The sequence below is a fragment of the Mastigoproctus giganteus genome, chromosome 4 (genome assembly GCF_048544385.1).
Source record: "Mastigoproctus giganteus isolate SK-2022 chromosome 4, ASM4854438v1, whole genome shotgun sequence".
NCBI classification, from domain to species: Eukaryota; Metazoa; Arthropoda; class Arachnida; order Uropygi; family Thelyphonidae; genus Mastigoproctus; species Mastigoproctus giganteus.
The window spans coordinates 236,373,100-236,398,137 of record NC_143578.1 but is presented as its reverse complement, the minus strand read 5'-3'; the positions used below and the strand labels follow the sequence as shown (position 1 = coordinate 236,398,137).

The window sequence follows — 25,038 nt, the reverse complement described above, 5'->3', positions numbered from 1 at the left end:
AATGCAAGACATTGCACTTATGTAAACATGCAATCTCAATGTGCCATTAGCTTGAATTATCCATTATTTGGGGTACCATTATTTCGACAGTCTACTGTATATTTCAAATAAATGTGTATATTCCAAAGCAGAAAAAAAGTATTGGAAAGTCAATAACTACAAGTGCAAACTGTATGAGCAAATTAACCGGAGTTTCTATCAGTCCTTTCCAGAGAATTAGAGTAGAAATTATGATTTCACAGAAAATACACAACTGAAGAGGTATACTGTCTTCATTTTTACCCCTTCCACTCATTCCCATTCATTTCATTCCCCCATTAATTTTGAATTTCACAATTTCTATTTAAAGAACACAATTCCCAGTACTGAAGAAATGAAGGAAATTTCCAAAACATTTCCAAGACTTCTGTGTGACACTGAATTTATTTATAGTAAATGCAAATGTCCTTGTTCTCTAACTGAACAGGAAAACATCACTTAGAGGAAAAATCTGCAAGTTATTACACAATATCAAGATGAAGTGAAACAGATTTATTAACTGCATGAGACCTTGATCAATCTGACCACGGATAGTAGACAGAGTAGTACAAAGGAGGAAAGGGTGCACCTGGACCCCAATGTGGAAGGTGGCCCCAAAACATTTCTTAAATGTTTACAATACAGTTACAACAAAGGGAGGGGGGGGCACAAAATTGATCCTGCACACAAGTCCCACAAACACTACTGCATGTTCCTGATATCACCCACTGATCTGAATCTTTGCAAAAAACTGCCAAAGGCACTTTTAGGCAAATGTGAAAGATTAATATTTTTACATGCCAGAAACAAATCGGACTTTGTTCTTAACACAGAAATGCATTTTCAGGCCAAAAGTAGATCAGGTAATTTCTACAAGGAAATGAGTTGTTTGTGTTTGAAAAAATCGTTTCAAGAAACTTTATTAATGAATGTTCGATCAAACACTATAACTGTATTAAATATACTATACCATTCTCCATACTATTCTGTTCTTCTTGGAAATTTTATACCAATAAAAGCAAGGGGGAAAGATGATATGTAAGTGTCATTATCTTCTAAAAATTTAGAATGTGCTTCTGATCAACTTAAACCAGAATTATTGTACACAGTGAAAGGCATTAAAGAATCAGTATCTATAGACATAACTGCTGCAGCTGGCCACAACCTCAGGGGCTCACATCTGGTGAGTATGAGCTTGGCACATCCAGGGTCCTGAGCTGGATATCATTATTCTTCTTTTTCTTAGTGGTTTCCTTCTCTCTCTCTCTCTCTCTCTCTCTCTCTCTCTCTCTCTCTCTCTCTCTCTCTCTCTCTCTCTCTCTCAGGGTAACTCAGAAATTTTTTTTTTTTTTTTTTTGGCTGGTGCAGCAAAAGCCTCAGGCTTCCTTGCACCATACATACAGCTGATAATGATAAAAAAAAAAAAAAAAAAAGAGTCCTTCATTTACTGGAATCAAGTGAAAGGCTACATTTCTTCTGGACACAGTTTATTTACATTCAGAGAGGTAGAGATTAATTGCATGCAGTTGCAAATGCAACTGCATGCAATTAATTATGGTATTTTGATCAGTTCAAATCGGAAAAAAAAAAAAATACATATGGAAATCATATGGAATGGTTGATGATATCATTGAAGATTTTGCTATAAGGATTTTGGATTAACATCACGCAACAGCAAATTAAGTGGAACACAAAAGTTGGCAAAGCACATTAAATTAACTTTCTGAAAGTAGAGTAAAAGGTTCAGTACACAGAAAAATTCCCTTATTGTTGCGGGTTTTTTTTTCTTTTTTCAATTGCTGATATACAGTTCATAAAAAAAATATGCTATCTTCTGTAATTATTTTTTACAAAAAAAAATTTACTAATGATCAAAACAATGTTACAGCAACAAAACACATGAAAATATTCAGCAGTGTTATTTCAATAAGTCACCAGAATTGGCAATTAATTATTAATCACAGGTACACACAATCTTTAAAATTCACACATAGCCTACCTTCATCTTGAAAATAGATCATCCTCTGTGCATGACACATTTATTATCTGTGTAAGTCAGTTACTCTCATACAACTAGTAGTAACTTTAGTTGGTGTTACAAAATATAATGTCAAGATGTTTTTAATTTTAATCTGCATTATTAAATATCTACTTAACAACACAAACTGTCAATAACTCACATTTATTTGTAAGTATAAATACTGAATGCTTACCTTAAAATATTCCCACTGATAGCATAATAAATAATAAAAACAATTTTTAAAACAGGTTGTCTTAAATACTTTTATGTGATATATATACAGGAGGTGATTCAGGAGGAATAGTAAATATTTTGGGAGGTTATAGTATCAATTATTCTGAGTAAAAACATTCATATAAACATGTGTCCAATTCTCAATGGACATGGAGATACAGCTGTTTGAAACTGGCATGCACAGCTCCCTGAATCAGATGTGACCAAGAAGCAGTTATAACCTGATGCTGTTTGGTGTTAGAAGTGTTGTTAAGTATGCCGCACATCTTCACACATGCTGAATATGCCGATATGGTGTTTGTCTGTGGTTTTTGTGGTGGAAGTGCTACTGCTGCTTGTACAGAATACCGTTGATGGTTTCCTAACTGCAGAATAATGCATTCAAGAGCATTTACACCAAACTGCATTAGATCATACAGTTCCTGGTGCTCATATTTCTTCTAAATGTGCAAATGAACAAAATCCGGATGAAATAGAACACATTCTTCAGTCAGAACCTAATCCTACTATTAGCACACAAAGAATTTCTACATGTATCGGTGTTCCACAGACAAGAGTATGGCAAACATTATGTGAGCATGGCTTGTATCCATTTCACATACAGTGGGTGCAACACCTTCAACCAGGAGATGATGCCCAGCAATTAGAATTTTGTCAGTGGGTAAATGCTAATCATCGATTAATTGCATTAATACTGTTCAGTGATGAAGCTACTTTCACCCGTGACAGTATTGACAACACCTGTAACTCTCATAGGTGGTCACACGAAAATCCACATGCCACTGTAGAAATAAATTTTCAACATCACTTCTCTGTAAACATATGGTGTGGTATCATCGACAATCAGTTGACTGGGCCTTGTTATGTTACAAAATTGTCTTACAGGGCCCATTTACCTAGAATTTCTGCCAAACGAACTTCTACTACTACTATTGGAGGATGTTCCCTTGGCTACAAGGATTAGTATGTACTTTCAGCATGACAAAGCTTCTGCACATTATACCCATTTGGTGATACAATATCCAAATCGAACTTTCCCTGAACGGCTGCGGTGGTCCCATTCATTGACCACCAAGGTCTCCAGACCTCACTCCATTAGATTTTTGTTTGTGGAGATGGATGAAAAGCGCAGTATACAAAGAAAAGGTGAATATAAGAGACGAATTACTTGCTCGCATTTTGGATACTGCTGCCCTCATAAAGGAATGCCAAGACAACAGAAGAACAACACGTCATATTACCACAAGAATTGCAAAGAGCATTGAGGTTGGAAGTGGGATTTTTGAACATTTATTGTGAACTGTAAAAAATTTGTCAATTATTTGTGTTTTGTATCATTCAAAAAGTCAATAAATACAAACAATAAGTCATTTATAGTTCTTTAATACCTCTCATAATGGCTTTGTGCATGCCAGTTTCAAACAGCTGTATCTCCATATCCATTGAGAATTGGACATTTACATGTAAATGTCCAATTATCGATTATTCTGAGTAAAAAAGTTTATATAAACTGTTTTATTCCGAATAATTCCGAGTAAAAAAGTTTATATAAACTTTTTTACTCGGAATAATCGATACTATAACCTCTCAAAATATTTACTATTCCTCCTGAATCACCCTGTATATATACACTGCAATCACAAAATTATATATGCAACAACAGCTAGAGTGCATTACATGCATCCTGTGCATGTGACATCAATACAAACATGGCTAATTTGTAAAAATATAGATAAACATTAAGGTGGGTAGTCATCTGTTTCTGTATAGCAAAGGCAACCACAAAGGCAACCACGTATAGCAACCACAGAAATTCAGTAAACTTCTTTCTGTGTATAGCTGTAAACATCATGAGTAAGAAATGAGTATTGGTGTCACATTCACAGCAGGAATGTCAATCTTTGAAACAAGCTGTGCACAAGAAGACCATGTTAACCTATAAGATGACAAATTTATTAACATTAAAGTCCTTTTCTAAAAGGAATTACTAAAAGGTCAACGGACTGTTACTAACATAACCTTCCAAAAAATTATCTATGCAATCATCAATATCAAGCAAAAGCACAGAAAGGTGTCACCATGCTAAATCCCTGAATAACTGTCCAATTATAGGCATGGAATTCAGCACCTTATCTGATACAAGGAAACTCAAGATGCCTCCCTTGACCATACCATTACCAATAATGAGACATGATAAGTAACTGCAGCCATGACAAAGTGGCTGCAGTAGTCAGACAACAATTTCTTTACACTGAGTATGTACTTTTCAACTACGGTACAAGTAAACACATGGGTTGTGTTAGGGTAGCTAAGAATAGAAACAGGTGCAGGTATACTTGCGTGTACACCAATGCTAGGAGTTTAGTAAATAAATTTGATGAATTTGAGGTATTGCTCAAAACATCAAAGGCAGATATTGTTGGGATATCAGAGACGTGGTGTCACACAGATATAAGGGATGCAAACTGGAATTTGGGGAGTACAACGTCTACAGAAAGGATAGACAGGATAGGAAGGGGGGAGGGGTTATGCTATTAGTTAAGAAACACATAAAAACCAAGGAAGTGAAGCCAGTCGACGTCGCTGGACAGTGCAGTGTTGAGTCAGTTTGGTGTGACATAAGCATTGGGAGATCAAAATTGAGAGTAGGAGTGTACTATAGGCCTAATGACTCTGATGAGTATAATAAGAAACTGTACAGGGAAATAGAGTGGGCCAGTAAATCAGAGAGTCTTATAATGGGAGATTTTAATTTCCCAGATATTGACTGGAATTTGGGGGCTGGTCACTCAAACACTAGCAGGGCTTTTGTGGATTTATTGGATGATTGTTTTCTACATCAGCATGTTCGGGAGGCAACTAGAGGGAGTAATACTCTTGATTTGATTATCAGCAGTGATTCTTCATGCATTAAGAATCTGCAGATAAATGAACCACTAGGTGGCAGTGATCACAGTGTGCTGAAGTGGGATTTACTCAAAGAGGTAACTACCATTAGGGGTAAAGGGAAGGGTTATTGCTTCCGTAAAGGCGACTACGATGGACTGAGACAGTATTTAAATTCTATACAGTGGGACCAACTGATGATGTTACCAACAGCAAATTCAAAATGGGAACCATTCAAAGAACTTATCTTGGAAGCTACTAGGCTTTACATACCAACTAAGAAATATTGTTCAAGGTTTAGGCCAAAATGGATGTCAGATGAACTAATGAGGCATATGGCAGAGAAGAAAAATGCATGGGATACTTACAAATTAACATATAACACAGAAGCCTATGATAGATACAAGTTGATATGCAACCAAGTTACAAAGGAGGTTAGGCAGGCGAAGGCAGATTACGAGAAATCCTTGGCAAGGGATGCAAAGAAAAACAGCAAAGAGTTCTTTACTTATGTAAACTCTAGAAGGAAGGGGATGAATCAGATTGGTCCACTTGATATTGATGGGTCAACTGTTGATGATCCTGTTCAGGTAGCTAACAAACTAAATGAATATTTTGCATCGACATTCACACATGAGGAGTTATTCAGCGAGGGGAATGCCAGAGGTGTATTCAACTCTAGCAGTAAGCTACAGAATCTTGAAATAACTGGGAGTAAAGTGGAGGAGAAACTGTTGAAGATAAACACAAGAAAGGCACTCAGGGTGAATGGGATCTATCCAGTTATATTAAAGGAGGCAGCAAAGGAAGTAAGCAAACCCTTAGCCATAATTATGAGAGCTTCCTTGGACTCAGGGGAGGTACCCATAGACTGGAAATGTGCAAATGTGACCCCAATTCACAAAGGAGGATCAAAGGCTGACACAAGTAATTATAGACCTGTGAGCTTAACTTCTGTTCCAGGAAAATTAATGGAGGTACTGGTTAAAGAAGCACTGCAGGATCATTTAGACAAGACTTCAGTTATAGCTCGGACACAACATGGTTTTGTTAAGGGGAAGTCTTGCCTGACCAATTTGATTGGATACTATGATGCAGTCACAAAAGAACTGGATGCAGGGAATAGCTTTGATATTATATACTTGGATCTTAGAAAGGCTTTTGATACTGTTGCACATGGAAGACTGCTACACAAATTGGAGCAGTGTGACAATGGAGGCAAATTGCTGCTATGGATAAAGGGGTGGTTGAGAGGGAGAAGACAGAGAGTGGTAATCAATGGACACTGCTCATCGTGGACTAATGTTATTAGTGGAGTCCCTCAGGGCTCAGTGTTGGGTCCATTATTGTTTTCTGTATTTATAAATGATATTGATGATGGTATATCAAGCTTAATGTCCAAGTTTGCAGACGATACAAAGGTTGGCAGGGTTGTCAAGGACACTACTGACACTATGCTGCTGCAACAGGATCTGGAAAGGTTGAGCAGATGGGCTGAGAGGTGGCAAATGAAGTTTAACATTGACAAATGTAAAGTACTACACATGGGAAACAGCAACCCCAGAGCAACGTATCAACTCTGTGGTACTACACTGACAGTGGTAGAGAATGAAAGGGACTTGGGGGTGGTTGTGCAGGCAGATATGAAGTTCTCTGAGCAGTGCAGACGGGCGGCAAGGGTAGCTCATGGTGTCTTATCAATGATATACAGGAATTTTTTTAGCAGGGATAAGGAGGTGATTATTCCCTTGTATAAGGCAATGGTCAGGCCACACCTAGAGTACTGTATACAGGTCTGGAGGCTTCATTTCAAGAAGGATGTAGAGCTGCTGGAACGAGTACAGAGAAGGGCAACAAGGTTAGTGAATGGAACAAAGGGGTGCTCTTACGAAGAAAGGCTTAAGTTTTGCAAATTACAGTGTCTGGAGACTAGGCACCAGCGAGGTGATCTGATAGAGGTGTATAAAGCCTTGAATGGTTTGAGCATGCTCAATGCTGATGGGATTCTTCCTCTAGCTCAGAATAATCACCTGAGAGGGCATAAATTCAAATTGTAGATGTAGGATAGACGTGCGGAAATTTGCGTTTAGCCAGCGGGTGGTTGGTTGGTGGAACAGACTTCCATCCCTTGTAGTGGAGGTTGATAGCCTAAATAAGTTTAAGGCTCAGCTGGACATTTTTCAGCTCAAGTATTTTGAACGAACAGAGGGGTGAAGTGGAAGTGGGTTTTTTGTTTTTTTTTTTTTTGGCTGCTGCTGCATAAGCTTGCTTTCTTGCATCAAATGCCTCTACTAATGCTAATGCTAACTATCTACTGGACAAATGCGTAAACTGTAGTGGTGATTATGGAGAGGCAATTTATATATGATATGACCACTGTGTCCACAGGAGTTTAAAACTTCACTGTAACTAATTTATTGAAGCTGCTATACCAACACAACAGTTAATAATGAACCATGAATTTTTTGTTACAGCATATGGGCTCAATTTTGCAATGTATATACCATGTCTACATATGTTACCACAGGATTCCAGCCAGCCCTTTGATATAGGTGGAGTATTATATCCCTTTCTCAATAATTATATTGAGATGTTAATATTTATCAATATTAACATATCAGCATTGTTTACCTTATCTTCCAGAAGCACCTTATATCAGCAACTACATTATCGATACACATGTATGCATACACAGGAATTAAATGAGTCTTTACAAAAGAATTATTACATTTACTCAAATAAAGCCAAACATAAATACTAGTCGAACTTTTAAATTTTTGCATAATATTTAGAAGTGAATCGTTTATAAATTATTTTTTTAAATTTTTATTAGAAGAGTTTGAAGGTGCCATTATCTTTAAAAGAGAAACTTTATTACAAACGACAACTGTACTCTCAGGATGTATAAAAACTTAATGAAATTACAGTTTTTACAGTTTCTAGCAAGGAACACTAATACACAGCTGCAAGCTCTCCAGATTTACAATGAGAATTCATCTTTTTGACTCAAATTTGATGCCAGCTCCACCTCACCATCATACTAGAGTTGGTACTGAAGAGTTTCCTCCAACTCTTTTGCAAAAACTGTTTTTTTTCCATCATTTTAATTTTGCAAAAAATAGCAAAACTGCCTTAAAAATCAGAATTTTAAAATTAAGATTTTTTTTCTTAAGTAAGTTTAGTTTTGTTAAGGAACATGGCCACATCTGAGAACAGTTTTGCCCAAATTGTTTAATTTGCCATAAAAAAAAAAAGAAAACTTTATTTTGCAGGTTTTGGTTTTTCAATACAACACAAATTATATGGCTAGATAATACCCTCTCTCAATTTAGAAAGCCATAAAGATTAATGAAAGAACTGAAAGTTTATTAAAACTAATATAATTAAAGGTTTATTTTCAAAGAAAAAATTCTGCATTTTTAACCCCTAACTTGTATTGCCAACAGAGTCTAGAAATACAAGCCAAAACACCATCCACATCAATAAATTAGTTAAGGTTGCCTTCCTTGTTAGTCACAGCTACAAATGCCACTTAGAGACAAGTGCAGACACAATACATTTTGAACATCAGAATTGGTTGATGCAATAAAACTTCACCTTAAGGTGTTTTCACATACAATAAAAAAAATAATAATAAAAAATGAAGTATTAGTGCAAGTTTACATGTACTTTTGAGAAAATGATATTTATGCTAATATGATCCATTGAAGAGTTATAAAACAAACTCATAGCTGCAGAAGATAGATGACTTTATAAATAAATTTGGTAAATTGAAGACATAGTTTAATGATCGGCGACTTTCTATCATGAATTCCTAAGACAAAAGTGTGTTTTCTTACAGCAGCTGAAATCATGCTAGCTCCGAACAGAATTCATAGATAGTAAATTTTCCAACTGAGTTATCAGAAGCATAAAGTTAAATACTATTACTTTAACTTAAATATAATTATATTTGGAGAACCAATTCATCATCCAATAATGCTATTTGGAGAACAAGTTTTTTGAACCAAAATGAAACAAATTGATTTTGCACACACACACTCTCTCTCTCTCTCTCTCTCTCTCTCTCTCTCTCTCTCTCGCTCTCTCTCGCTCTCTCTCTCTCTCTCTCTCTCTCTCTCTCTCTCTCTCTCTCTCCAGTGCTTCTCAATATCACCAAAGGTAAAATAATGATATTTTGCAGATGGGCTGCAAATTGTTCTTCAAACCCTCAATGCCAACCTTCAAAATAATTGTTGGTTGTGGAAAAACTCTGCAAAACTGTTCCAGATTTCATGTAGAAATGGTGGGGGTTGTCGTTGCTGTCTTCTGTCGGGACACCCAACCCATATCTTCAAAGTAATTGACGACTTCTTGAGCTTCTGAAGGAAAGATTGCACTGTCACACAATAGCTCAAATCATCTACTACTGTATGTGCTGGTACAAAAGCTATTGCCACCAATATATGGAGATTTAATACAAAATTTGCATCTGTTTCGTACTGTTGCTTTAATCCATGACTCTGCATGAAAAATGGAAAAAACAACTTTGGTGTTTGGCATTTGGAAATTTCTTTTTGTGTACATTTATCATTGCCCTTTCAAAATCTGTTGTAACTGACAGTGGTAAGACTGACGGCTCTAAGTGCATAATGTGTTTGAGAAGACTTGTGTATGTCTTCTTTGATTTGTCTGATTAAAGTGCATACACTAATGGCAATGATATGTTTTCTTTTAACATTAGCATTAGTAGAGGCATATAATGCAAGAAAGCAAGTTTATGCAGCATCAGCCAAAAAAAAAAAAAAAAACCCCTTCCACTTCACCCCTCCGTTCTTTCGAAATACCTGTCCAGCTGAGACTTAAATTTATTTAGGCTATCAACTTCCACAAAAAGGGATGGAAGTCTGTTCCACCAACCAACCACCCGCTGGCTAAAGGCAAATTTCCGCACATCTATCCTACATCTACAATTTGAATTTATGCCCTCTCAGGTGATTATTCTGAGCAAGAGGCAGCATCCTATAAGCACTGAGCATGCTCAAACCATTAAAGGCTTTGCACACCTCTATCTATCAGATCACCTCGCTGGTGCCTAGTCTCCAGACACTGTAATTTGCAAAACTTAAGCCTTTCTTCGTAAGAGCAACCCTTCGTTACATTCATTAACCTTGTTGCCCTTCTCTGTAGTCGTTCCAGCAGCTCTACATCCTTCTTGAAATGAGGCCTCCAGACCTGTATACAGTACTCAAAGTACGGCCTGACCATTGCCTTATACAAGGGAATAATCACCTCCTTATCCCTGCTAGAAAAATTCCCGTATATCATTGACGAAACACCAAGAGCTACTCTTGCAGCCCGTCTGCACTGCTCAGAGAACTTCATATCCGCCTGCAAAATTACCCCAGGTCCTTTTCATTCTCTACCACTGTCAGTGTAGTACCACAGAGTTGATACGTTGCTCTGGGGTTGCTGTTTCCCATAGGTAGTACTTTACATAAGTCAATGTTAAACTCCATTTGCCACCTCTCAGCCCATCTGTTCAACCTTTCCAGATCCTGTTACAGCAGCATAGCGTCAGTAGCGTCCTTAACAACCCTGCCAACCTTTGTATCGTCTGCAAACTTGGACATTAAGCTTGATATACCATCATCAATATTTTTTATAAATACAGAAAACAACAATGGACCCAACACTGAACCCTGAGGGACTCCACTAATAACATTAGTACATGATGAGCAGTGTCCATTAATTACCACTCTCTGTCTTCTCCCACTCAACCATCCCTTTATCCATAGCAACAATTTGCCACCAATGCCACAATGCTCCAATTGGTGCAGCAGTCTTCCATGTGCAACAGTATCAAAAGCCTTTCTAAGATCCAAATATATAATATCAAAGTTATTCCCTGCATTCAATTCTTTTGTGACTACATCATAGTATCTTTGATCATCCTTTGTGAATTGGGGTCACATTTGCACATCTCCAGTCTGTGGGTACCTCCCCTGAGTCCAAGGAAGCTCTCATAATTATGGCTAATGGTTTGCTTACTTCCTTTGCTGCCTCCTTTAATATAACTGGATAGATCCCATCCACCCCAGGTGCCTTTCTTGTATTTATCTTCAACAATTTCTCCTCCACTAATACTCTCAATTATTAAAAGATTATCTAGCTCACTGCCAGTGTTTACTTCATCTATGGCATTCCCCTTCCTGAATAACTCCTCATGTGTGAATGTAGATGCAAAATATTGATTTAGTTTGTTAGCTACCTGAGCAGGATCATGAACAGTTGAATCATCGATATCAAGTGGACCAATCTGATTCATCCCCTTCCTTCTAGAGTTTACATAAGTAAAGAACTCCTTGCTGTTTTTCTTTGCTCCCTTGCGAAAGATTTCTCGTAATCTGCCTTCGCCTGCCTAACCTCCTTTGTAACTTGGTTACAGATCAACTTATATCTATCATAGGCTTCTGTGTCACATGTTAATTTATATGTATCCCATGCATTTTTCTTCTCTGCCATATGTCTCATTAGTTCATCTGACATCCATTTAGGCCTAAAACTTGAACAATATTTCTTAGTTGGTATGTAAAGCCTAGTAGCTTCCAAGATAAATTCTTTGAATGCTTCACATTTTGAGTTTGCTGTTGGTAACATCATCAGTTGGTCCCACTGTATAGAATTTAAATACTGTCTCAGACCATCGTAGTTGCCTTTACGAAAGCAATAACCCTTCCCTTTACCCCTAATGGTAGTTTCCTCCTTGAGTAAATCCCACTTCAGCACACTGTGATCACTGCCACCTAGTGGTTCCTGTATCTGCAGATTCTTAATGCATGAAGAATCACTACTGATAATCAAATCAACAATATTGCTCCCTCTAGTTGCCTCCCAAACATGCTGATTTAGAAAACAATCATCCATTAAATCCACAAAAGCCTTGCTAGTGTGTGAGTGACCAACCCACAAATTCCAGTCAATATCTGGGAAATTAAAATCCCCTATTATAAGACTCTCTAATTTACTGGCCCACTCTGAACAGTTTCCCTGAACAGTTTCTTATTATACTCATCAGAGTCATTAGGCCTATAGCACACTCCTACTCTCAATTTTGATCTCCCAATGCTTATGTCACACCAAACTGACTCGACACTGCACTGTCCAGCGATGTCGACTGGCTTCACTTCCTTGGATTTTATGTGTTTCTTAACTAATAGCATAGTTAAGAAACACATAAAATCCCCATCCTGCCTTCCTATCCTGTCTATCCTTTCTGTAGATGTTGTACTCCCCAAATTCCAGTTCTGCATTACTTATTTCTGTATGACACCACGTCTCTGATATCCCAACAATATCCGCCTTTGATGCTTTGAGCAATACCTCAAATTCATCAAATTTATTTACCAAACTCCTAGCATTGGTGTACACGCAAGTATACATACACCTGTTCTTTTTCTTAGCTACCCTAACACAACCCATGTGTTTACTTGTACCCCAATGACTCCCAGCAGTCTCTGAAATATCCTGCATCTTATTTTCCAAGCTGCTGCTCATTCCAATAGAAGCAGTGCAAGAATCACTTTCACCTCTGCCAGTGGCTACAGTTAATCTATTAGTCCTTGTATCCCCCCAATCTAGCAATTTTCCAACCCACCTAACACTGCCTCGATAGCATCAGCAAACATTCTTGCACCCTTTCTATTTAAGTGTATCCCATCCCTGTAGAAGCAGTCTCTCCTGTTAACAAGTACAGACCAGGCTGAAAAAAATTCTTCCCCTTGAGCCTTGCACAATCTTTCCAGGGCCGAATTGATTGACAGGGCTCTCATCATATACTCCCTCCTATTGTGTCTGGGCAGAATTGCAGACACTTTCAAATTCAACCCTAATTCACGGCTTTTTTTCAACAGTGACCTGTACTTGTTAAGTAATTCCACCGGTCTCCTACTCTTAATATCATTAGTGCCAACGTATACAACTATATCACCTTTTGTGCCCTTAAAAGATGATATCCGCTCTATAACGTCATCAACCTTTGCCCTTGGCAGACATACCCTGGTCCTGTTCCACCTATCCTTTTTACTAAGCATGTTTCTCGTTTTGCTGACAATAGAGTCACCAACAACTACTAGTTCCTTTGGGACCAGCGCATTCTGTCTTGGGGGTTGCCGCTGTGTTGCGTGATGTACTACTAGTTTTTGGTGAAGAATGGAAAGCGGAAACCGTACATGAGTAGGCTGATGTAGTTAAGTAAGCTTAATCATTTGTAAAAAAAATTACTGAAGGAAGAGCATCAGTTATTTTTAAAGGAAATTAAAAAATACTCTATATGATGGCTGATCCATAATTTTTTTTGTGATCAGAATATGATACATTTCTTGTGGAACAAATGATAACATTATTCGAGCCTGTTATGTCAGCTGTTTATGTTATCTCTTGTAAAACTTATTACTTATTACAGAAGAGTGTAAATCCTGTTCTACATGAGACTTGCAGCTCCATTTCTGCAGTCCACATGAAATGTGCTTACAAATAGGAACTTGCAGATTTATGATATATTTTGCTTTTTTTTATACAATCACTATTCATGTGTGCATATTTTGGAGGGCAAAGGAAGAAAATAATAGTTTTCCTCCCCACTGTCAAAAATAATCATGCTTACCTTGTGAAATGCTTATGACTTTTTTTGTATTTTATAGTAACACACATTCAGAACTACTCTTAAAAAATAGTCATAAGCATCACTCTTTATTAGTTATTTCTAGACTTGTAGAAAATTGTGCTAGTTTTTCATCCCCAAACCAAGCAAAATGCAATATACATTAGAAGTCAAAAATGATATAAACTACAAAATAAATCAGTGTGAGCAGTTCCTAAGGGATTTTGAGTTATTGTGGCAAAATGTGTTTCACCTTCCATGAAATATTCAATCATATAAAAAACAAAAATAAATTTTCAGAAACTCATTACTCCGTATCTCCTTCGTGCATATCATGTTTGTTGCAACTTGTGCGTGCAGTGTTCTTTGTCATTAATTGCTTATCATTTTTACTGTTTTAAATTTTACAACCAAAAAAAAAAAAAAAAGTCAGTGAACAGAAATATCAATTAGTTAATATGAACATATTACAGTATGAATTAATTAATTTATGTACATAAGAGTAAATTTATTTTTATTTTGCTAACTGGAAAATATTCTTCTGATTTTCACGTAACATTTAACTTTGTTAATTGGTAAGGTAATAAAGTTAAATTTGTGTTTTGTATCTTTAAAGCAGGGGGGGGGGGATTCCAATGTATTTTGTTGGGAGATCCCTGAGTTAAGTTCTGTGCTATTGAACTTGTACTTATTTGAGACCATAAAGAATTATGACTTTGAAGTGGGCTTTACTGTAGTCTAAAAATAACACTGTAATCTTTAATATAAAATGATATATAATGAAAGAAACAGCTACACCGATATTATATAGATAATGAAAGCAAATAAGAAAAACTTCATACTTCAAGCTATTCCATTTTTCCTTTTAAAAATGGATTGTGACAGAAGGTATGCGAAATCTAGATGTTTCAGAAGAGATTGTGCTTAGCAGCAATGAAGAGGAAGAAAATTAAATGAGCGCACATTATCTGACATATAAGTATCACAGTTTGTAAGGTAAGACATTTGTTCAGTTATTACTATTTAAGTTACTACTATTATAAAAATAAAGTTAAAATATTAAGTTATTACTACTATAAAAATTAAGTTTCCGATAGTTATTTAAAAAAAAAAGTGTATTTTTGTTAGCTTTTGAAATGTAACCCCCCCTTTCTGTACTGGTTCTTAGTCCCATATAACATGGTTTCGCGTTACATGAGATTTTTAGGAACCAAACTACCATGTTATACGAGGGTTACCTGTATTAAAAAATACTTGAAAGACTATGTAAGTTAATTGTTCACTTAATGGGTGTATTTCAGTTCAGAGATTTTAATTTAATAGCATTCGATATTTTTATTTAAAAATATGTATACAGATTATAATGTAAAGAAAGATTATGAACATACCTAGCAATTTTAACATCAGCACCTTCGGTAGCCCTGATCAGTATGTGTTGAACATTTTGTAATGCCACCATATATGTGCTTCTTGTTACTGGCACTTGGGGATTATCATATTGTTTCCATTCATCCTACAAAGTTAATAACCTAGTTGAAATACAGTGTGAAAATTTAACCAAAAAATAAAGTTAGCATTTTTTAACAGCCAAAATAATACAGTTTAAAAGTTAAGTTACTTTCTGATGCAAATAAGGTATGAGAGGAAGGAGAGGGTATGAGAGGAACTGTAGTCTAAAAATAAAACTGTAATCTTTAATATAAAATTATATATAATGAAAGAAACAGCTACACTGATATTATATAGATAATGAAAGCAAATAAGAAAAACTTCATGCTTCAAGCTATTCCATTTTTCTTTTAAACAATTCAAGAGTCTTTTCTTCTGTCATAAAATAAAACACAAACAATGCAACAAAATAACATAGTTCTAGCATCTTCTTCTTCCAGTCACATAGCTCCCTGAGGAGCTGTTGTGGCCACCAACAAATTCCTCCAACTGCATCGATCGTGTGCTATATGAGCAGCATTGCAAAGTGCCATGCCCAGAAGTTCACTAATCCCATCCTTCCACCTAGTTGCAAGTCTTCCCCTGCACCTCTTCCCCTCAGTTTTTCCTTCCATTATATTCTTCAACAGAAGTTTTCCCTTCTTACTATATGACCAAAAAACTTGAGTTTTCTTTTGTTGATGCTATGAAGAAGAAATTTTAGACCTGCCAATTTTATTCAATACCCACTCATTTGTTCTTCAATTGATTTGATTTGATTTGGTAGTTGTTGGCGCATCGGCTTCTGTGGCCATATTGCACCTCCCAAGGTTTTTGCAGTACTTTGATCCAAGCCCGAGGCGGGAATCGAACCCGCGACCTTTGGGTTGCCGGGCAGGTACTTTACCCACTCGGCTAGCCCGGTCGGCCTTGTTCTTCAATCCAAGTAAGAAATATGCAGTATTCTCTCCTGTAACACCACATTTCAAATGCCTCAATTTTCTTCCTGTCAACTCTTTTCAGATTCCATCCTTCACATCCATAAGTGGCAACTGGAAAAATTAACGAATCAATGATCCTCAGTTACGTCTTTAGGGGCAGATCATGATCCCTCCATAATTTTATCAGATCAGCGACCAGAGTTTTAACAATTGCCTGTCATCTCTTTACAACATTTGAGCAGTCACTATTTTTATTTATTCTTGATCCTAAGTAATCAAATTCATCAAATTCTTTGATATCTTGTCCATTAACCTTCACTTTGCAGGAACCGAAATCATCACTAATCACCATAATCTTAATTTTACACACATTCAGAAACAATTCTTTTTTCTTACTTGCTTCACACACTCTCTTCAGAGTTTCTTTAAGATGATCCTTAGAATCACAAATTAGCTCAGTATCATCTGCATAATGAAGTTTGTTTATCTTCAGTCCTCCAATTTTGATGCCAGGTAAATCTCTAAATCTTCCAAAGCTTCACGCATAATATCTTTGGCATAAAGATTAAAAAGGTGAGGTGACAAAATACAGCCCTGCCTGACACCATTACCTATTGTGAAAAAGTCTGTGTTTCCCATGCTCATTCTCACAGTTCCTTCCTGTTCCTGGTACAGTTCTAGCAAATATGAGGATATATATGCTATCCAAACATTAAGAATCATATCAACCTATTTATTATTTGGATGTTTTTTCAATGCAGATATTACATAAATTTTTTATCAACAATTACTTAGTGTTTTTGTAACAAATTTAATACATCATTGAAAAAAAATTAGGGAAAGAGGAGAGGATTTTTTTTACAATCGGAAAAACAGAATTTTTTTTTCTATTATACAGAAGCATTATGTACTTATTATTTATGCTCACTTTCATTATGCTAATCCCTCCAAGCCAATCCTGTTTATGATATCCTGGATGGACTAGAAGTTGGTCACGTATATGAGAAGAATCTACAACTAGCTATCTAACAAGAACATTATCATTAACTGTATGTAGTAGCCATATTAAACTTAAACTATGGTCAACTGAAACACATGTATAACTGTACTTAAAATTTGATTATATGGCTACATCAAATATCTATTATGCACAGTACTTTGATATAAGAAATAAACAAAGGTAAAAATAAATAAGTGTTTTATTATATATTCACAAAAAATTCAACTTTTCAAAAACTTAGTTGCCTACTTAGCATATCATTCTTGGAGAATAATTTTTTCCTTATTTTTTCATTCTCTTCAAAAAACTACTGTAAGATTTATTTCTGTAGCAATTCCTTGAGTTTTTAAAATATGGTTACTATTTTCATTTTAGATATAGTTATTCTACTTGAGCAGCAATGAAACTTGATATATGTAAACCAATGTGGGATATAGTCATAAATAGGACTTTTGTTTAAAGCTGTTTTTCTCTGCTCATATATTTAGATTGCCACTAAATATGTCTTCCATTGTTAACAGTAATCACTATAGTTGTAAACACCTCTTCTCCTACCAGTTTGCAGTATTAACAGAAAACTTTAAACTATCACCCTGAAATATTTGCTGATAAGTTAAAAATTATGATACAGTTTATAGTATTTCAAAAGGGATGCACTATCTAAAATAAGATAATTTCCAGCAAGTTAAGAACAACAGTTAATGCCATCAGACAGTATGATGAAACAGAATGATAAATGAAATATAATGAATGAATTAATCAATCAATCAATCAGTTAATATTGTTATTAATATTATTATACATTGTTAACAGTAATCACTACAGTTGTAAATGATTCTTATCCTATACACCACAGTATTAACTGAAAACTTTAGATTATGAAAATTAAACTCTGACTCTAATAATGACATCACCCTGAAATGTTTGCTGATGAGTTAAAAATTAGGGTACAGTTAATAATATTTACAAAAGGGTTGCTCTAATGAAATATGGTAGCTCTATCTAAAATAAATTACTTTCAAGCAAGTTGCAAACAACAGTGAAAGGAATCATTCACTATTGTTTGCAACTTGCTTGAAAGGAATCAAACAATATAACTGAGAACAGAAAGAACACATCAATTAAATTTGATTCAGGTTAAATTTGGATTTAAGTAAAATCAAACACATATAAATTACAAAAAAACAATTGAAGATAAAACAAACAATTCCTTTAAAATAAAGAATAAAAGATTTATCCAAGTATACTTGAAGAAAATCAGATTTAGAGTGCAAGTTTACCTATATAAAAGCAAATTTCAATTATATAAAGCTGCTATTTGCAACTTACACAACCAATTAACTCATATCAGGAATCAAGTATATACAGATACAAAGTCCCAAAACCAGCAATCTTTGGAGTTGAAGATTGTCAGTTTTTGGTTTGGTTTCCACCATTCAGACAATAAACCACAGTCTAACCAAGTGTAACTTATCAAATAAAGTTTGCAGGGTCTGAGAAATAGCTTGTTTGTTTGTTATTTGGCTTTAAGGAGCATTAGCAACTAAGGCCATATTGCTCCGGGGATATGCGGTGATCATTCCCTGACCTTTTCGCATCCTCCGTATTTGGTGGTCACGGGCTCAAACCCCGGTCTAATCAAGAAGCATGTGCTATCAGGGTGTGCTGCCCACCTGGCTACGGAGGCGCCTTCTCAGGGTGCCTCCGTAGCCAGGTGGGCAGGAGCAGCAGTGCATAGCACATGCTTCTTGATTAGACGGGGGTTTGAGCCCATGACCACCAAATACGGAGGATGCGAAAAGGTCAGGGAATGATCACCGCATATCCCCGGAGCAATATGGCCTTAGTTGCTAATGCTCCTAAAAAAAAAAAAAAAAAAACCAAATAACAACAAATAAATAGCGCCCTGAGAAATAGCATGAAATAAGGTACAATACAGAATACACTTTTATTTACTCACTAAAAATGTATGCCCTTCTTATATGTTCTTTGTATATCATATGAAGCAAACAGAAAATATCTGCAAAGGTAAAATACACAACTCTACATTGAGATGAAGATATACATATATATAGATAAATAGAGCATTATATTTCATCCATCATAGCTATCTTCCATCATGTACAACAGCAAACATCCAAAATACTATATGACTGCTAAATGCTGCAGTCACTCACTATGCAGCAGTCAGGAAGTTATCCATTATATATGTACATCCATTTGTTCTTTATATGTCATGTTCATCCATTTCTAGAGTGAAAGATATTTACATATCATATACTAAAAAATGCACCACTGTGTATATCCATCAAAGGAACATTTCCTATACAAAGAGCATTCAATTGCATAAAAATTCCAATATTTCTCATCTCCTGAAAATTTGAGGGTATACACATCATAAACAGCCTACATCAATTTTTACCAAAAGTCAAACAATAAATCTCTCTGATATGATCTTTCTTTTACTGCCCTATTTTTTGACAATGAAGTGATATTATCATCTCTAGTGCTATTTTTTTGTTGCTTTAACTTAAGATTATTAAAAAATCTGTTCTTTAAATATCTGGTTACTGAAATAGTCTAAAATAATATGAATTTCCTTTAGTTATAAGAATTATATAAGAATAATAACTAAAGGAATAAAACAAAGTAACATGATAAGGAAACTAAAGGAAACTGAAAAATCTATATGGAAACATACAAACCTCATGCATCTTAACTACATACTGCCCTCCAACAACAGGCAAGTATGGAGAATGGACAAGAACTAGACGATGATTTCCTTGAAGCAACACTAATGGATAACGCTCCAGATAAGCATCTGGGAATTGGCTTCCACTTAAACTTTCAATTCGAAATTGAAGAACACCATTATATGCTAATGTCTGAAATAAAATAAGTACATTTGAGATAAAAATTGTTTGATCAACGTCCCGTTAATCTATAAAACAATTATTTTCATATCCAGATATACAAAATTAAGTCCCTATTTTGCATATTGATATATTACAATGTTAATGTAATAAAGTATCCACATTGTTTTTTTTCTTAATAGCCATTTACTGCCATTTTTATTTGTAACCAGTGGTGAGCTGTGAATATTTTAACAATGGGCTTGTAGTTTTGCCTACTTTTTGATGAATGCAGCAGATGACATCATGGAAGTAACATCATCCGCTGTAGGATTCTGCACAGAGGCGCTTCCGATGTTCACACTACTAGTCTGCACAGAGCACTCACTAGTAGTGTGATTAGAGTGCGTGATGCATTTTTCGTGACCGGTATGATATCTCCAGTCAGCCTGGTCATCATGTCCCCCCCCTTTACGATAATACCTGGATGTGATAGTCTCTCGAGTTCTAAGTTTTTAGAATTTGAGTAATATGACATCACAATCATACTTCCTGAAGTAAGTATGATTGCAACAATACAAGTATTTGTCATATGACTTATTTATTTTTTCGTCTCGCATTTTCGTAACATTCCACTGTTAGTTTCCCCGAACAGCTGCGTATTTTGCTTCAACTACAAGATCGGTATTTCAATTGATGCTGTTTTCTAGACATTTAGATACGTTGCAATCGCAAGTATACATCTCTTACTTTATTTATCATAAATCCATTGTATCTTGTCTTCCAGAAATTATGAAAATCTGCGAATGATCAATACAATACAATACAGTATTTAAAATACAAAAGTTCTTTTATTTTGTAATCAATATACAAATCAAAATACCTAAAAGAAACGTGAAGGATTCACATAAAACCATCTACCACTTCTTTATTGGTCTCTCTCTTTTTTTTAACAACTAGGGAAATACAATGGATACATTTTTTTTCATGATAAAATTTTAATACTGTGAATAAAAAATAACACGAAATATTTCCCATATCACAAATAACAAAAACTATCACAAAACATTCTACAATATAAAAACAAATATTAACATAAAAAACACTCTTCTAGGAAAGGTACACAAAAATCACAGATTACATGAAAAATATTATTATACAAATATTCAAGAAAAATTTATTCTGAAAATTGCCATATACAATTTACTTCTTTATATTTGTTGTCCATCTTCTGCTTTTCTCAATAGATGAGCGATGATTTTACGTAACGATCCAGATCAAATTGAAGAAATGGTTTTCCATTTAGATGTATGGTCATCATAATCTGCAATGTATTCAATTGTCACAATATTATTCATTTATGCTGAAATCTCGCTCAGCTTCAGCACTACTAATCGCAATGGTTTCAAAGATATTTCTGGCTTTCTTAATTGAAGAGGAAATTTCACTTGATTTTAAAGATAAACTGTCTTCGACAAAATCTCTAAAATCATTAAATTTTTATTTTATATTTTATCACAAAACTTAAATTTCTTATTTGTTTTTCACTATCTTGTCACGGAGAAGAAAGTTCTTTCATATTCCACGATTCCGGGTAGCATATGTTTAAAATTTCTTTCATTTCCTCATCGTCAATAGTATCATTATTTTCTTTATTTAATTTAAAATTACTCTGTTGCATTAATAACTTATCCTTAATAACCTGTCACAAGGTAATTTTTAAATGTGTTCTTACTTTCGATCCCTTCAAATTCTTTCAACTTCAACATGCTCTAAATTTTAGCTTCATAATTTCCTTCAGAATTTTTTAAATTAACGATCGCATTGATAGTTAAAATAATTAATTTATCTGCTTTTACTATAGTGATTCTGCAACTTTGTAAAGCTTCTAAATGGTAAGAGAGCTCCTGCAGGATGTCGATCATTAGTGCTAAATCGTTAAGAAATTCCAGATTGAAAAGTCTGTTTAATAATCCAGAATATGTAGCTTTCTGATTCAAAGTGTTTGCACAAAGCGGGATAATCCCTCCAATCCTCAATTGCCATCTGCAAGCTACAAGCTTCCCATTGTGGCCCGAATGAATCCCAGAAAAAATGTTCCATTTTCTTGTTATTATTATAATTAGATTAATTAAGTAAAACTCCAGATCAGTGATTGACAAGTGCCATTCACTACTTTCCTCCCTCACTGTCCTCCTACGTTGATATGCCTAGGGTGTCCCCCCCCACTTGACGATGTTTTTAAATTGGGAACTCGTTTACCAATTTTAACATAACTGGATAGAGGGAAAAACACCCTACCTCAGCTAAGACCCCCCCCTCGACACAAATCAACGAGAAAGTAAACACTTTCACAATAATCGCCTTCACCGAATCACAAAATTCAACCGTACGATCAATCCGTTCCACAATGCACACGGCACGGAAACGTTACCCAAATAATAGAGTTTAGTCTTCAAGTATTATTATTAAGATTATTTAAAGTATATTAAGATTATTATAATACTTACACATTTGTTATAATTTGTATGATTTTTTGCAAATTTTAATTTGTGTTTTTGATATAATTAATTTGTGATTGCTGTCAATAAGGTGGTGTTTGTGAAATAATTGTATTCTGTCATGATTTTAGCATTAAAAAATAAATATTTCCTTTTGTTTTCCCATCTTGCCTTCTACAAGCTGCCTATCGTGGTCTGAACACATGACCCTTATACGATCCTTAATTCACGCTGGTCTTTTGGAGATTGGTGATATAATGCATACAGTTTTGTTTTGTTTTTTTTTTAATTATGCCTGTATGCCATTATATTTTGGAACATTTTGTTCACAGTGAAAGCCTCGAAGCGGTTTCCAAATCTGCCAACATTTCATCTTTGGAAAGTTTACCTCAAAGTTGCCTCATTCCTCCTACACTCCTCGACATCATTACTGTCACTAGTTCTGAAACTGCAAAATATCGGAATCACTTGGATATTCAGCTACTGTGACCATGTAAACATAGACAGGAGAAAGTTACTGAAACGCCTGGATCACTCATTTCTCCGAAAAACATATGATTTCTTGTCAGAGTAAAGGGGAAACCACAACAAAGGTTGACCAGTGGCTATTAACTGTGTTGGGAATCTTAATCCTCTGACTGGCTATGGAAAGCATATTGACTAGCGCGACTTCTTGAAATGAGGTTCCATGGTTTTACGGCCACCAGTAATGTTATGGAACAGTAATCCCTTTCACCCTTAATTCGCGCTTTCTAATTACCTAAGGGGCAGTGGTGAGGACAATGTGTACAAAGTTGTCTCAAAATACGTCATCGGAAATTATTTTAAATGTTTCCATAAAAACCAAGGAAAATTTTAAAAAATTCGCTATGAAGAATTTCGTTAAACAGGGGTTCGAGGTAATTAACTCAAAAATGAAGCAATTTAAAAATACAGTCGATTCCGGTTAATTGGGACACATCATGAGTAGAGCATTTTGGCCCGATTAAGCGGCTGCCCCAATTATCTGAAGTTTCAAGTAAATAGTTAAAAATACAATGTACCCCCCCTTTACAATTGGTTCACTGTACAATCAAATCACTTTACGACGGAGTCACCTAAGTAAAGTACCGTTCACTATATGATGTGTAGTAAGCGCTGTTCATCGTGATCACGTTTGTGAATTGAATTTTAGTTCTATTAAACAGCGATTCTAATAAGCGAAAATAGGAGGAATATTATCCACAGGCTATAAAAGTAAAGATATATTAAGCACAAATTTACCCTCTATTACCTTACCAATTAAAAAATTAAATGATACGTGAAAATCGAAATTAATACATACTGTAATATGTACATGCTAACCAGTTGACATTTCTGTTCACTGACATTTGTGTGTGGGGGTTAAAATTCAAAACAGTAAAAAGATAAGCAATCAATAACAAAGAACACGGCACACACAAATTGCAAGTAACACAATACTGTACGCGCAAGTGAATAACAAGTTACGAATCTTTAAAAGTAGGAATGAAGAGAAGATTATGAAAATTAATTTTTTTATATGATTGAAGATTTCATGGAAGTGTAAACACATTTTACCATAATAACCCACAGAATTCCAGCTGTCAGTATTATCGCAAATTCAATAAGATCGAGTTTACTATCCGTTTATGATAGATTGCGCTAACAGAAAAGCCCAATAAACAGGTGACTGCTAATTGTTTTTATTGTTTTATGGTTGTGACCTCCAGAAATCGGACCGAACCACGTGGTACGGTCGGAGACAATCGTAGGGTGATATCCAGTGCTGTGGTCCCCTGCCCTGATTAAATGGCATGTTGTCCCAATTAAGCAAAGTAAACCCTGGCTATTTTCTCAATTGGGTTCTGTTTTTTAAGATTTGCCCCAAATAAACAGCTGCCCCGATTAACCGGTGGCCCAAATAACCGGAATCCACTGTATATAACTGGTCGATTGGGCGATTAAAATGCTAGGGATGAGTTCCCGCTGTCCTCACAGTAGTTCCGGCTCTTGATACTCAATAGTTAAATTCAGGATTTCATTTGTAAAATAAATAATCGTTTCAACAATGGGCTTGCAAATTTTCAAAAAAAAATAACAATAGGCTCTCGCGAGCCCACTATAGCTCACCACTGTTTGTAACCATCAAATTTCAACATCTCCCCAACAAATTGTTTTAATTGGACATTTTCTACTGAATTCCCAAGAAACTTCTTTCTCAAATCAACAAAAACATTACAAATAGAAGTTTATAAGTCATCTGCTGTTATACACTGCTTCTTTCGCATACACTGACTGGCTGTTCTAACAGTCCTCACCGCCTAATCAACCTGTATGGAAAGCCAGGTTGAATATGAATATTCAATTAATTATGAACTTTAAATGAAAACTGTTGAGGGGTGTAGCACCTTGCATAAAAATGATTCACCTGTGTTGCTCTTGGTGCTCAATTTCTGGAACAAAAATATGTAAAGAATGAAGAAGTTTTTTAATGCTAATTATGGATGATTTGGCAGC

The 25,038-nt window shown here is 35.3% G+C and overlaps 1 protein-coding gene across 6 annotated transcripts in view; it reads right to left on the bottom strand.

The window, feature by feature from the left end:
* LOC150087516 (laminin subunit alpha lam-3-like) overlaps nt 1-25,038 on the bottom strand; it is a 746,420-nt gene that overhangs the window by 321,880 nt on the left and 399,502 nt on the right. For 5 of the 6 annotated variants that reach the window (XM_090371226.1, XM_090371225.1, XM_090371229.1 and 2 more), the window contains 3 exons: nt 19,874-20,053; nt 15,188-15,312; nt 2,232-2,246 (listed from right to left, as the gene is read on the bottom strand). In XM_090371226.1, the coding sequence (XP_090227352.1) occupies nt 2,232-2,246; nt 15,188-15,312; nt 19,874-20,053 (320 nt within the window). The remainder of the gene's footprint in view (nt 1-2,231; nt 2,247-15,187; nt 15,313-19,873; nt 20,054-25,038) is intronic. The other variant, XM_090371227.1, reaches the window with a different exon arrangement.